General features: G+C 48.9%; 1 protein-coding gene across 2 annotated transcripts; it reads left to right on the top strand.

Annotated features, from left to right (window-relative positions):
- Positions 1 to 835: 835 nt before the first annotated feature.
- MLEC (malectin) lies at positions 836 to 14,791 on the top strand. Of its 2 annotated transcripts, XM_036078673.2 has the most exons (5): positions 842 to 1,247; positions 6,971 to 7,149; positions 7,714 to 7,890; positions 8,000 to 8,057; positions 9,243 to 14,791. In XM_036078673.2, the coding sequence occupies exons 1-5, from the start codon at positions 1,013 to 1,015 to the stop codon at positions 9,470 to 9,472; spliced, it is 879 nt and encodes a 292-aa protein (XP_035934566.1). In that variant the 5' UTR covers positions 842 to 1,012; the 3' UTR covers positions 9,473 to 14,791. The 2 variants fall into 2 exon arrangements, with proteins under 2 accessions (XP_077917021.1, XP_035934566.1); XM_078060895.1 differs by lacking the exons at positions 7,714 to 7,890; positions 8,000 to 8,057 and having other exon boundaries at positions 836 to 1,247.

The following is a 14,791-nucleotide window of genomic DNA, read 5'->3' as shown; positions in this document are numbered from 1 at the left end:
GCCAATGTAGGAAAATGCTGGGTGAACTGCCAAGGAGCAGAGAAGGCGCTCCGGTCGAGCACACACCTCCAGACTGGGCACCACGCTCGACTCTCCACACCAACGTGGGGGAAGCCCCGATGCCGTCCCCGAGTTGCTGGGGCGGGGCCGAGGCTGTCGCCATGGATACACGGGTAGCTGGAGCCCCTCCCCCCACAAGGCCACGCATTTCCGCTGTGTTGGAGCCTTCTGATTGGACGGCCGCCTGGACGCTACCACCAGCCCTGAGCCCGCTAAGGGGTGGGGGCGGGGTGTTGTCCTCGTGGGACTCGTGTCCTGAAGAGCTGTGCTTGTGGCCTCTCTAGGGGAGAATGGGTTCTCTGCCTCACAAGGAGAAAAAGACTGAGGCTCAGGTCGGAAGAGTGTACACTCCTACTAGAGCTTATGTTCATGCCTCTCCCTGAGAAAGGAAGAGGGGGCGGGAAAGTCAGCAACGCCCCCTCGGGAGCCTATTCGGTCCCAAGATCTAGAGCACCGGAAGTGTTGGCGACGTGTCAGTGCGCCCTACTCTAAACCTTCCCTCCTAGGCCACCTTTCCTATTCAGCTGCGGGATTCCGGGGCCGCCTGGGCGCTGCACCCCGCCACTTCCGCATTTAACCGCCGCTTCAACCGAACTCCCAACCTGTGCGCGCGCTCCCTCTCGAGCCTGATGGTTGGGCCGGCGCCTGGGAGTAGCCACGCCCTTTCCCTCGCCTGGCAGCCAATGGACGGGCGTTTCTCGGCGGGGTGATGGGTAATTAATGAGGGTCGGGCGCTGATTGGCTGCAGGGTCGTGGCCGGGGGCTGGGCGGCGGGGTAGGTTGTTCCTGAGGTGGGAGGCGGCACCCGTGGCTGAGAAGGAGGCCTGAGAGCGACATGTCCCCGGCGGCCGAGGCAGAGCGGCCCGTGGCGCTGTTTTTCTGAGTCCGGGGCGGCCTGGCGGCCGGCTGAGGACGAGGGTCGGCGGAGGCTGCCCCCGCTGTGGTGGCCGCCATGCTGGGGGCCCGGGCGGTTGAGGGAGCCGCGGTGGCGCTCCTGCGACTGCTACTGCTGCTACTGCTGCTGCTGCTGCCGGCGCTCCGGGGGCCGGGGCTCGGCGTGGTCGGCTCGGCGGGGGCCGGGCTACCCGAGAGCGTCATTTGGGCCGTCAACGCGGGCGGCGAGGCGCATGTGGACGTGCACGGGATCCACTTCCGCAAGGACCCTTTGGAAGGCCGGGTGGGCCGAGGTGAGAGCCCCTCAGCCGAGCCGTGGGATCCGGGGCCTGCCGTGCTGGGAGCAGCCGGCCGAGGGCTGCGGGCCCTGAGCCCCCTCCTCGACCTGGGGCCACGTCTCTGGAGCCAAGTGTCTCTCTCAGCAGTTTCCTGGGACCCGGTCCGAGCTCAGAGCCTGGCGCTGGCTCGAAGCTACGAAGAACAATTGAGGCAGAGTTGGCGAGAAGTTATATTTGGACCTCACATCCTGCATTTTCTTAACCCCTCACTTCCACCCGATCTGGGAAAGTAAAGACGAGGGCGGCCTCTTGCCACCTCGAGGCCTCACGGGTTGTAGGTTATCAGAGCCCCAGGCCTGGGTGGTTTTGCTCTCCTATCAAGACAGTTCCTGGTAGATTCCTGCCATCCCAGAAACGAGCCGCTTTTCTTACCCCTTCTGCAGGAACGGGGCTTGATTCTTAGCCAGCATAGGAAGGAATCTTCGAAGAGGATGGGCCAGGAAAGTTTGATTGTAGCCTCCTCCCGCCCCCCTTTTAGAGCTAGGAATATGTGTGCTTAAAGGTGGAAGTTGAGGCCACCCCAGAGGGTGGTTATACTGAAGCCATTCTGCACGTGAGGCTGATACAGTGTCAACTGGGTCAGCCAGTGTAAGATCTGAGTATTGGGTTCCAGAGTGTGTAGAGCCTACCCTAAGTGGCCTTGAGAGGTATGATTCCAGTGTATGGGAAAAATGATTTTGACTTAACTGACGAGCAACAGCGGTTTTTAGAGAGCTGCGCAGTTCTCAAAGCTAGGGTGAGAATAGCCAGGGGAGCTGGTTAAAAATGCAAATTCCAGACCTAGTAGATTAAACCCACCTTTCTGCACCAGGGGCTTCTGATGTTGGTCATCCCCAGACCAGACTTTGGGAAAATCTGCTCTAGACTCTTGTTTCTTCTGTAAGTGGGATTGGACAACAGGTTTAAGAGGGAAGTTCCTTACTTCATGTGTTGGAAGGAGATTTATGTTGTATGCTGGGTTCAGAGGCTGCCAAATTGGCAGTATGCCATCTCCAGAAAACCAAGAGACAGACTTTCTCTCATTCTTCCACGATGCCCAGATTTGGCTCTTGCCTTTAGGAAAGGGTTTAACTTAGTTCTTCCAAGATAATTGCAGTGTCCTGGAGTTTGTTATATTAGCGAGTTTATTTCTTCCATACATGTGAGGGTGTTGGGACACAGGCGTTTTCTGAAGTTCTATGTTTGTCTTGGAATTTAGTTAGCCCTGGCATGTAGGTCTCGGTAGCTTGGGTTCAGCTGAGTCAGGGCTCCAGTCTTTAGCAGCTGTAACAGCAGCCAAAGCCGGACTTAATATTTAAGCAGGAGGTCATTGCTATCTCCATCCTGGACCCTTCCTCTTTCCTCATGGGTGTGGGCAGGGAGGAAGGAGCCCTTGAGGAAACTAGAGACCGTTTGTGGACTTTGCCTCTTGAGATAGCAGTGGTGAGGACAGTGTGCAGATGGTTTCTCTCACTTAACAGATACCAGGCTTCACATACGTTACGTTATCCTATTAGGTTTATTGTGCAGAGGAAGAAGCTAAGATCATACAGGTTTAGTTCCCAGCTTCTTTCTCCTCTTATTCGGAAATCCTGGTTTTAATTTGCTGGTGTAGGTGATTTTGGGGGTGGAGCGGGGGAGGTGCTGGCGCTTGTCAGCATTCATCCAGTCTCTGTGTCCTTCGGTTATTGGTTCATGGTTGCAGTTTCTTTGGAGCTTATTGTAGCAGGTGAAATTACATGAGACCTACCCAAGCCCATGTGTACTGGAGCCCGGCATTTGGGGCACTCTATAAACAGGTTCCCTGCTCCACTCTGTGAGAGTATGACAAACGTGGACTGTGAATTGTAGCGATAGGAAGGGGTAGATGAAGAGTGGAGGCTGGTTGTCAGCTGCAGCTTGGACCAGCCTGTTGCAACATTGCACACTGGGTTCCTGAGAGTAATTTTTGGGGGCCTTAGATCTGGGCCTGAGACGTGGTTCGGCTTCCACTCTCGGGAGGCAACTCTAGTTTCTTTCTGTGCTAAGGAGTCGGCACCACAGAGGGAGGTGTAGCTGTTCACTCTGCCTTCCCTTCTCTGGCACCGTTTAGGTAGGATGTGCCAGGTACTTGGAGACCCTTGCCTCATGCAGCTATTTCCACTAATTGCGGTAGGAGCTGTATGTCTTATTTCTTTTGCCACATGCCTCTGATATTGTTTCTGTCATGCTGAAGGAAGTTCATTTTATGTTGACTGAATTCAGGTATTTGTTGCCAAGTTAATCCAGATAAGCGTTTGGCCTGCTTTTGAACTTGGTGTTTCTCTGTAGTGTCTTTGTAGTTCAGCATTCTTGTAACTGAGTGGCCTAGGGCACCTAGTGGCTTTTGCTTTCAAAGGCACTCCATAATATTTATTGAATTTCATTTCTGCCTCGAGGATAGCTAGTGCTCATCGGAGATACTTACAGCTTGGGAAAGGCTTTTTCAACTTGTGGGCTTCACCAGATGGTAGTACCACTGTGCCTCGGCAGTGCTCAACTTGGGGTTTTGGCATGCTGAACATTCTGGGTTCTTTTCAACTTGCTCATTGTGGGTTCCTCCTGACTGAGGAGGAAAAGACCTGGTTATTTGGCCTGAGAGCATAAAACTTGGCTTGGTTTTGGGAGAGGCTATTTCCTCTTCATAGAAAGATACCTGCTGATCATTTGTATGACCTTGAAGAACACACTTTACCTCTCTGGGCTTTGTTTTCCTTTTTTAGTATAACTTACGATGCTTTAGAAATCAGTGGCCCTGAGTCTGAAAACTCTTCTGTCCAGAATGGGTTAAAGTGTGTCTTTTTCTGTGCTCAGTGACCTTTTACATGAAGTTACAACTAGGGCATATCATGATTCCAGAGGGGTAAAAAGGTGGCTTAGAGCCTGAGCCTATCAGATTACTGATTCTGCAAGCCTAAGGAAGACCCTTTTCTGGGCAGCCTTCCTTTTGGCTGGGGAGGGATTTGGCTTTGGGGGATAAGAACTAAAAAGAGGATGAGAGTCACTGCTCCCTCTGATTTGCTGAAGGCCATGGGATTTGTTTAGAATTCTCTCCCTATACTGTCACCTAAGAGGCAGGCTTCATCTTCAGGCCCTCCAAGTAGTAGAATTTCATAGGTAGAGAATTTAAGTGGGTGGTAGCCCCCATTTTACAGGTGAGAAAACACCTGGAGAAAATAATTTGTTCCAAATCCCATCATAGGTGGCAGAGCCAGGATTCAGATCCAGGCCTGTCTTATAAAACTGGGGCTGAATTTTTCGAGCAGCGTGGCTCCTCCATTGTCCTGAACTAAGAATCTTAGCAGCAGACATAATGTAGGCCCTTCGGCCCCCTTCCTTTCTGGTTAACTGTCTGAACTATATTGTGCCAACTTCAGCAGTGTGCTGATTGTGTACACTTCACTGTATTTTAGAGAAATCTGTTTAGCTGTGAATACATAAAGTCTAAGGGGGAAAGAAAAAAATCCTTTTTGCTGCTGCATCTCTTGGGACTTGGGCAAATGCAACTTTACATGTGGCAGATCTCCTGGGAAAGCCACTTGGGCTTTAAAGGGAAAATATTTAAAGGTAATTCCAAGGTTGTTAAGTAGTTTTTATTCACATGGCTGAGTTTTCTTAGTTGTGAGACTAAGGCTGTTACAGATTACATTACTGTCAGTTTCTCACTTTTTCCACTCAGCAAGAAAAAAAAAAAGATTCCCCACACATGCACAAAATTTTCTGTGTATCTAAAAAGCAAATCTAGTTAATGTTCCAAATTTGTAAGGATCATGGTTCTCATGGAAGAAGGAAATTCTTAGAACTCAAGTGGAAGAGAAGTAGCAGTCTTTTAATCTTTATGGGTTTGTGCCCTGGTGTAATGGTTTGAGCCTGGGAAAGAGCTGAGGCGTGTTGGCAGTGCATCCTTTGTAGTGCTACTTAGCACCCTTCTTTGATTTCTTGAGAAGAAATAAGAAGAAAAAGGTCTGAAGACAAAAGGGCAGTGAGTTTTCTATTGCATTGTCTCATCAGGTCCATCTGATGTCATGGCTAACTGTCCCCTTACAGGAACTGTTAATAGTTATGTTTATTTTTTTGAGGGCTTGACCTTAGCCCTCAAAGCCCTCCAAGATCCCCTTGGAGTTTTGATGATTCAGAAGGTAAAACTCCAGGGATGACTGCTCTTGGACATCTCCCAAAGGACCTAGGTGCCAAATGTCTTCAGAGTCACTGTGTGAGATTGGAAGGTGGTTTTGAAATCTTAATTCCGGGCTGGAGGAGCGACTGGGCCTGTACCAAAATCATTGCTAAGTCTGTAGTTTGGAAAGTAGATTTATGGAGCACTGGAAAGCCTCATTGTGTTTACTGATAAAGGAATCAGAGAAGCTACTTTCGAAGGAGGAAGCATAGCTATTCATCTCTGGGGCTGGAGTGTGGTTGGTGTCTCATGTTTGAGGAAAGACCCCAGTCTAGTTTGTTATGGAGCGGGAGAAAAACATACATAGTTTTGTCTTCTACCAAGGCTGGGGAAGAGGGCTGGGGGCAATAGAGGTTTTCCGCTCTTCTGATACCGACCCAAGATATGTAACTTTTTACCCTTTCTTTTTTTTTTTTTTTTAAATGTAAGCTCTATGCTCAGAGTGGGGCTTGAATACTCATAACTCTGAGATCAAGAGCCACATGCTCGACCAACTGAGCCACCCAGGCGTCTTTTTACTTTTACCCTGCCTTATTCCCTGTCAGTCTATGACATGGGAAAGGTGGCTCCCCAAGGACTTGGGCATCTTAGGCCAGAGGTGCCAGTAGGACCTTGGCAGATTTTTTCTTGCTAGGATGGCTCTAGCCCTGTGGAGAGAATAGCATGGCTTCACTGCTGTGCAGGCACCTCCTTTGTTGCTTGCTGTTTGTTAGTTCAGCAAATCATATTAAGTGCCTGTTTATGTGCCAGCCACCTTCTTAGGTGCTGGGGACACAGTAGGAACTTTTTTTCTTCTTTCGATTTAACTGGGGGAATGTGCAAGAGAGAGTAGGTGAGGTTGAGTTTTGTGAGTTTGTGAGAATTAAGGTGCTTGCATGTAAAGGAAATTAGCATCACACCCTTCTTATGAGCATGTTTCTCTTTACCAGCCTTGGAACTTTGTGAATGAAAATTATAAAAAGCAACTAAGCTGGTATCTTACTTGCAGTAAAGACAATGCAGAAATGACTTTCCTAACATAGCCTGTTTGTTTTAGACTCTTGAGCTTTTCTGAATGAAAAAAACAAAACAAAACAAACCACACACATTCTCTGAACTTAATCATCTTGCAGAGTTCTTGGCCATCCCCCCCTGTTTTATGAGCTTTCTCTGAAGCTCCCCTTCTCAGGGACCCAGGAACTGTAGCTATCGCCTGTTTTCTTCCTGTCACTCTCTGTGCAGTTGAGGAAAGTCATTTTAACAGGCTTTTAAAAAGTTCTACTCTGAGGGTTAGGGAGCTGTTGGGGTGATTAGTGTTTGGTTTCTCTCACTTTACTCTTCCTTGGTAATGGCTCTCTAATTCTTGCCTTTGTGTCTGGTCTCTTTAGAGCCAGGCGGATAGGGGGTGGCCCCTTCCCCTGGGAAGGTTACTAGCGTTGCCCTGGAAATGGCTGGCAGTTCTGGGGTCTCTGCTTTTTTTGTGTGTCTTGCCTCTGATGTGGTTTCTCTTGTTTTTTGTCCACAGCCTCTGACTACGGTATGAAACTGCCTATCCTGCGTTCCAACCCGGAGGACCAGATCCTGTATCAAACAGAGCGGTACAATGAGGAGACTTTTGGCTACGAAGTGCCCATTAAGGAGGAGGGGGATTATGTGCTGGTGTTGAAATTTGCCGAGGTCTACTTTGCACAGTCCCAGCAGAAGGTGAGGCCTGGTCAGTGGGACATTGCCACTCTTGGATAGTCCCCTGCTATGGGCCAGAGAATGTAAGAGCCTCCCCAGAAGGGAGGAACAGGTGAGCTTTGAGGAAAAGCTGGATTCCTTCTGCCCCTAGAGAAGCAATGTCCCATTGCTCACAAGGCTGCACTTGCCTTGGGGGTCGGTGACAGAAGGCAATGCCAGAATCTTAGTTCTTGGCAACTAACTGATCCTGGTTGTCCTCCTCGGTTGTCAGCACCTTCTTGTATTTAGCCTTATTCTTTTCCTGTCTCTTCTTGCGAATTTCCTTCTGTCCACATTGAGCTTTTTGTTTGTATTCTTTGTTCCTAAGGCCAGTATGAGACCTTGACAGTGAAAGAACTTGGCTTTGATTTAGCTCATGTAAAGAACTCGGTACCCTTGACTATATCCAGCCCTGTCATTTTAAAAATTATTTCTGAACTTGAAGATCCGGGCAGGTACATGATGTCCAGCTGCTAAAGGGGTATGAAGCTGATGGTTTTGACATTGTCTCTCTCTCTCTCTCTCTTTTTTTTTTAATTGTGGAAGGTATTTGATGTGCGATTGAATGGCCATGTCGTGGTGAAGGACTTGGATATCTTTGATCGTGTTGGGCACAGCACAGCTCATGATGAAATCATCCCTATGAGCATCAGAAAGGGGAAGCTGAGTGTCCAAGGGGAGGTGTCCACCTTCACAGGGAAACTCTACATCGAGTTTGTTAAGGTAATGCTCTCCCTCTGCCCTCCCTGCTGAGGAAATGTTTAATAAAAGAATGGGTGCAGGGGGAATGTTTACTGCTGTGTGGTGCTGACCATGGTTTCCCATTTCCTAGGGGTACTATGACAATCCCAAAGTTTGTGCACTCTACATCATGGCTGGGACAGTGGATGGTAAGTGGCGTCTTTAACCTCCTTTTTTCCTTGGGCTGAAGGATATAGTTGAGGAAACCCTTGGGGGAATAATTTAGCTGATCACTCTTGTGAGAACACTTAAAGCCAAATTGTGGGGAATCCAGAGCCAGATGGATGGGGATGAAGCGTAGCATGGTGCTGGCCATAAGCTTTGGAGTAAGGTCTGTTCAAATTTTGTTGCTGCCACTTAATCAGCTCTTTGGTTTTGGACAAATTTCTTTAACTTCACTGTAAATTTGGCTTAATAATGGTACCTACTGGTGTGCCCTGACCTTGTAGTCTTTTGGAATTGCCTAAAACTTGTCCTTATTCTCTTTCTTTGACATCTATTTCCTGGGAGCAAAAAGGGAAAAGGCAAAAGGAGGGGGAGTCCTTTAGCATTTTGGTATGCTCTGAGAGAGTCCAGAATTGCTGGACTGTACTGGACAAAAGTTTACTGACCAATGTCTCCTTGTTCTTGGGATCCAGCCTTAGGGTGTATCGCTTTCTCAGCATTGCGATGATCCTACCCACCAGCTTCCCAGGCTGATTTTTTGCAGAGAAAGCTTGTGTCTAAGTGACTTTTCACCTCCATTCCACCTCTGTACATTTTCCCAACTCATCCTGAATGCACCAGGGGGCTCATCCTGTTGTCTTGATGTGTCCCCAGATGCTGGGATTCTGACATCTAGGCAGAAGTCTTGCCACAAAAACAGATTTGTAGCTTGATCCCCTAAGGAGGAGGCAGAGCAGAGGGGTAGTGAGTGCTGACAACCCAAGGCCCTGTGGCTCAGCTTTTCCTCAGTTGCTTTGTGAATCAGAAGGGAATGTGGGATTGCGGAGGCTGAAGGAGGGATTTGAAAAGGTTAAGTTTTGGGTGTCGGGTCATTGTCTCTGTTCAATCTGGTCCTCCCGTGGTTCTGAAGAAGTAGGACAGGAAGAGGAGATAGCGAACCTCCCTGGGCGCAGGGCTTTTACTGTGTTTTAGTTAAATCTAAAGAAGACTAAGTGTTTGCAGCAATCTGCTATTCTCTAGGCCAGGAGCTATTTCTGCTACTTCTTTTTTTTTCCTGTGGACCCAGCTTAGGTCGTAGCATCTCTTTATTGTGGCTCATTTACGGCTCTTAAGGGTCTCACTCAAATGCCGTGGATCTTACTTAACAGGTCTCTGTTTTCTCGTGTCAGATGTACCAAAGCTGCAGCCTCATCCAGGACTGGAGAAGAAAGAGGAGGAGGAGGAAGAAGAAGAATACGATGAAGGGTCTAACCTCAAAAGACAGACCAATAAGAACCGGGTGCAGTCAGGCCCCCGCACGCCCAACCCCTATGCCTCGGACAACAGCAGCCTCATGTTTCCCATCCTGGTGGCCTTCGGAGTCTTCATTCCAACCCTCTTCTGCCTCTGCCGGTTGTGAGAACAAATACCATCCTGAACTGGGTGGAGGGGTGAGGGAAAGAAACCAAACATGTTCGTTTTGGTTTCTGTATTTTTCACAGTGATTAACAAAAAAACAAACAGACAAAAACCACACACAAAAAGTAAAGGAGAAAAAAAGAGGCAGAGTGGGTAGAGAGCAGCCCTCATCCACCACTGGTCCCAGCCCTGCTTCAGTCCTTGTGCTCTCTTTGTGGCTGGCCCCAGCCGTCTCTTTCCTCTCCAGGGTACTTAGGGTAAAGCGGATCCTACACGTTCAAGGATCCTCGTCTGCACACCTAGTGGAAAGAACTCTGAACCCAGAGCAGACACGGTTCCTTTTTTTAGGTTAGAAATTAACAGCAGGGAAATGTCATCTTACTACCTGAGAAGACCAGCGCTGGGAGTTGGGTATGTTCCGAAGTGACGTCCAGATAAGTTTTCAGATGTCCTGGGATTGAAAGTGTGTGTGCTTTGTGTATGTGTGAAGGTGTATAATTTGTATGATAAAGATGAAAACAGAGGGGGATTAAACAAAAAAAGAAAGAAAAGTAGATACTTCCTTACTTGGAAGCCTTTCTGGTTTCAGCCTAATGATGCTTCCACCTTAAGTGTTTGCGCTTTGTCATTGCTTGTCTCCCTGACACGTGCCAGTTAGAGGACTGTCTGGTATCCAAGACGAATAGTTTATGTCAGGTCCTCAAGTTGCCTCTGACTTGTTACCACAACAAATCATTTTAATTTCAGTGCCTGTTGGGGACTTGATTTCCTCTCATTTTCTCCCCCTTAATCTGGCTCATTTGAAATCTCTCTCTCCCAATCATCCCGCTAAGTTATTGCCAAGAAGGGAAGGAGACATGGGGATTTGGGGTTCCCTTTGCTTGAATGTCTTATCCTCTACCACCTCACCTTGTTGGTACTTCCCTCCCTGGATCTCTGAGCCAGCAGCCAGGAGGACCTGACCCAGCAGTTCTTTTACTGGCCCCTCTGTAGGGTCTTGCTGCCAGGGGACAGGGATGCTTCCCAGCCTGCAGCAACACAACACTTGACCTTAAAAGTCTCTTCTGGTCTTTGGATTAGAAAAGGCTTATGTTAGCATAACTTAAGAGCCACCTCAGAGACTTGAGCCCTACTAAGTGACTGACCACTGTTTAGAGTGTCTGTCTAGTATCTGATGTTCATTTTTTCCCATCTTGTGTCTGTGGCACAAGTCAACCAGTTTTGGTTTATGCCCAGGGCTGCCCCACAGAACTAGACTGATTGTATCTGGCCCGGGGGTGCCTCTCACTGATCTTAATAGTATGCCCCTCTGCCCTTTCATCTCCCTATCCAAGTTACACTTGAGTTCTTGGTGTGACGGGGCTGAAAGATTTCCAGTCAGCCATAGTCCTGGCAGCTCAGAAGCCAAACCTTAGCATCTAAGTGTCTGTCTTAAATTCCCTGGAAAAACTTCTGCAGGAAATGAAGCTTCCCTGTTCTCTTCCTTTCTGGTCACTGTTATCCTTTTCCCAGTTAGGGCAGCAATGACGGAGGACCCAGCCAAGCTACAAGGAATTTTGTGGATGGAAGGCAGCAGGATTAGCTTCTGCTTGGGCTGGAGCACCACAGAATCTCAGACAAGGCTCATCATTTTAGAATGTGTTTAATTTTGTCTTTTTTTTTTTTTTTTTAATGTTTTTAAAGAGCTCCATATATTTGAACCGTTCGTTATGTGACAAAGTAAGTAGCCTTTGGGCTCATGTCCTGGGTTTTGACTCTTGATGAGTTACTCTGGGCCAGCATTTAGTCCTTTGAGAGTTGGAGCCCTTTATTTTAGCTGTGACTTAGGCCTCAGTAGTAGGGTATTGAGTCAGGCATCTGGATGGCTGTGGCCTGAGGCCGCAGTAAGAGGAACACTTCTGGAGTGCTTCACAAAGCTCCCTGCTTTAAAGGATGGCATCCTATGGCCTTGATCCTGGGGACCCCCTGCCTGGGGCAGTGGACATCCTATTGATTGGGCTTCTGACAGTGGCTTCGGTTCGTCTTCCATCAGAAGTCCCCACAGCTGTAGTCCACTGCCAGCGAAGGAGACGAGATGAGGAAGGAGGATGTGCTGCCTCCATTTTGCCTTGTTTGTTAGTTTGCCTGGGTCTCTGAGGAAGGAGGGGTCCCGCCTCCTCACCTCAACGCATCCCTTCAGTGACTCAGAGTCTCAGAAGGAAACCCTGGCTCCTGGGGCCATTTCCTAATGGTACTGTAAGCCAAGCAGCTTTGCTTCCAAGCCCACCCCTGTTTCCAAGCCCACTTCTTTCCCCTGAGCTCAGGGATAGGGATGGGCATTTTCCTCTGCTTGTGTCCAAAAGGAAGGAACATCTTTCTATGGCTCACAAAAACTAAAGGAGAAGTGAGGAAACAGGAAGAAGTATGGTGGGGGCCCGGGTAGAGTCCCCTGGAGCCAAGCCCACCCAGCTAACAGAGCTGCCCAGGGCCGGTCACAGTTGGCCCAGGATGCTGAACTTGAAAGCTTGTTTTTTGTTTTTTTTTTGTTTTTGGCTCCTCCAAGATGATATAGGTACATGAAGTTTAGGTTAAAGGGGTGGGGTGGGGCACTCTGTATTTTTATTTTTGTATTGTGTGTGTCACGAATTACTCTGTTCATCGTTTGCTTTTTGCACTGTGTGTTTTCCTGCCTATATTTTGAGCTAGTGTGAGGACCAGGCAGCCACGCTGCCGGGAGTCTGTCTGGGGTTGGGGAGGTGATGAGGGATGCCACTGAGGCCTGGGGAAAGGGATATCTGGGCACTTCTACTGGATCCATGCTCCCCTAGGTTTTTAGATTTCCCTGACCCCAGCTGGCCAAAGCCAAGAACAGATGGCCAAGATGAAACTCCTTTTTTGGTTCAGTTTCTGGGTAGACCACACAAAGATGTCTGCTGGGGATGGGCTGAGAATCTGCAGCCTAGCTCTGATTTGGGTCAGGGGCCAGGTGGCCGTTGTGGGTTTTACTCACGCTGACTGAAATGTTGTGCCAGGAAATAATCTGTGGGACCCATGTCCCCTAAACCAGGTCCATTTTCCCATAAAGTCTCCGCTATGGAGGAGAAGCTGCTCAGTGGATATCTTGAATTCTGGTGACTTGAAAGATGGTTCTCTTCACATGTCAGTGGGGTCAGACTCCCGGGGGGGCCATAGGGCCTACAGGGCCACCGGCTGGTTTGAGAGTGTGACCGTGTTCTCTTTTTCCCACTGTTTGCCTAAGAGATACTGGCCTGAAATTGGGGGATCACATTAGAGGTCAATTAGACTTTGAAGAGATGAGGTGAAGTTTAGGTTTACCTCCCCCTTTCTGTGCCTGGAAACTGTTTAATCCAGTTTCAGAATTGTGTTTTGACTTCTTTATCTTTTTGGAGAAGCTTCTGTTTTAAGGAATTTCTCTTCCTTCTTATCCTGCCTCTACTTTCTCCTGAGAAGGCCTGGCCATGGCTTCTAGAATCTCAGTTGAACTTCAGAAAACAGCAGCAGTATTTTCCCTTTCCTAGCAGGTATACTCCTTTCTCTAGAAATTGGCTCACCTTGGGAAGCCCAGGGAAAGAGTCCACAAGTTCTCTACCCTCCCTGGAGATTGGGGCAGGACCCACCCCCGGTCAGCACAGTGCCTTTTCCTCTCCTGCTCTGAGCCAGGGTGGGCATTCCCTCTAGATTCAGGTCTGGGCAGGGGTCTTTCAGTCCCTGCCATGGGGCTGCTTCCCCATCCCTCTCTCCCCTTCCCCTTTGCTGGCCGGCTCTGACCTAATTCAAGTGTCTTCTTGCCTCAAGGAGCCTTAATGGCATCAAGTGGCAACATTTAATATTGTCCTCCATGCCTCTCCAAAGGGCCTAGGAGAGCAGGTGAGCTTTCCAAACTGAGAGACTAACAGATGCTCCTGTTCAAAAAGGAAGGAGGAGGAGATGCTTTGGGCCTCCTTTTGCTGTGGCCCTGGGGAAGGAGCCTGGGGTAAGGCTAAGTGATAGTGCAGAAGCAGAACCAGAAACACCTGGGATGTGTTCAGAAATCTTAGAAGAAGTCTGCTTCTCTTCTATGGAAAGATCTAATTAGGGTTCAAAGAGCTCTAAGAAAATTGCAAAGAAGCCTTAATGTTCAAGCTTCAGAGAGATCAGAGTAGTTTCTCCCTATCCATCTGAGCTCAGACTCTTTCTGTATTTAGACCTCTCCTGGGGCAAGAGGGCTAGGTTTCCTCATTTTATTATGAGACCAGATTGGCATCAGTGGGTCAGCTGCCCAGCTAGGGCGGGTTTCTTTGTACAAGGGTGGCTTGCTGCCGATCTAGTTTGTCCTTCCCCAGCTGCCTTTTGGCTAGCCTGCCTTTGGTTGCCAAATCATTCTGATAAGAGCAGGTGATTTGGGGACTGGCTGGGTCGGCAGGAAAAGAGCAGGATGGATCTCTTGGGACGGTCCCCTTCCACCCTCCCCCACCCCCCCAGGAGTATAAAAACAAGGAGCCAGGATTGTGCTGGCAGCCAGGGAAACAGTAGTCCTGTTAGAGTTGGCAGGGAGGGCCCTGGCACCTCTCACATCCAGGCAGGCTTGTGAGATGGGGGCACATAGCACCAGGAGAAGCAGAACTTCATTCTCACCTCTATTTTGAGCTTCAGTGCTTTATTTCAGTATGAGGGAAAACAACAACAAACTGAAGTGTGCTTTCCGTCCTTTCAAAGGACAACTGTCGGGAAAGGAGAGCTGAGTTGCCAGGTGGGAGGGGAGAATTGGCAGGGAGATCTTCACGGCAAACCAGGAATGAGGCGTTCTTGACTCTTCTCTTCCCTGGTGTGTCATGATCCAGGGAATGAAAAGAAATTTGACCCTGGATTAGTCCCCTCCTTGGATTTTCCTTCCACCACGTTCTCACACGCTAGGACCGGCTGCCCATTCTGAGCACAGGGCAGCCTCTTCAACCATTATCGGCCTAACCTGGCTTGTCAGGAAACCCACCCCGCCCCTCCAGATTGGGCCTGGCTGCTCTATTCTGTACCAAGTACTGGAGAATAGTGTCAAGTTCGTAGTAACCCTGGTAGTTCCTAGATTCCCATCCTCTCCCTGCGGAGGTCAAACCAACTCTTTGTCTGTAGCCACAACATGCATTTACAGCAGCACAGTGAGGGGCTTTGAACCTGGCTGGCCCGGGAAAGCAATAGGGGTGGATAGAGCTGTCTTTCCTTCTGGGCTGTCTCCATCTGTCCCTACCCTTTACATGCCCCACCCTACTCCCACCAAAAAGTAAAAAAATCAGGATGTTTTTCACTGTCCATTGCTTTGTGTTTTAATAAACAATTTGCAGTGACA

Source organism: Halichoerus grypus, chromosome 13, assembly GCF_964656455.1.
Source record: "Halichoerus grypus chromosome 13, mHalGry1.hap1.1, whole genome shotgun sequence".
Classification (NCBI taxonomy): Eukaryota; Metazoa; Chordata; class Mammalia; order Carnivora; family Phocidae; genus Halichoerus; species Halichoerus grypus.
The sequence above is the reverse complement of the archived record's forward strand: the minus strand, read 5'-3'. Positions and strand labels throughout refer to the sequence as shown.

What these genes read in the sequence shown, in the direction of transcription:
- MLEC (XM_036078673.2), top strand. Translation starts at nt 1,013, where the DNA reads ATGCTGGGGGCCCGGGCGGTTGAGGGAGCCGCGGTGGCGCTCCTGCGA. An exon ending in GGAAGGCCGGGTGGGCCGAG is followed by an intron (nt 1,248 to 6,970) that starts GTGAGAGCCCCT and finishes TTTTGTCCACAG; the next exon opens with CCTCTGACTACGGTATGAAA. An exon ending in TTGCACAGTCCCAGCAGAAG is followed by an intron (nt 7,150 to 7,713) that starts GTGAGGCCTGGT and finishes TAATTGTGGAAG; the next exon opens with GTATTTGATGTGCGATTGAA.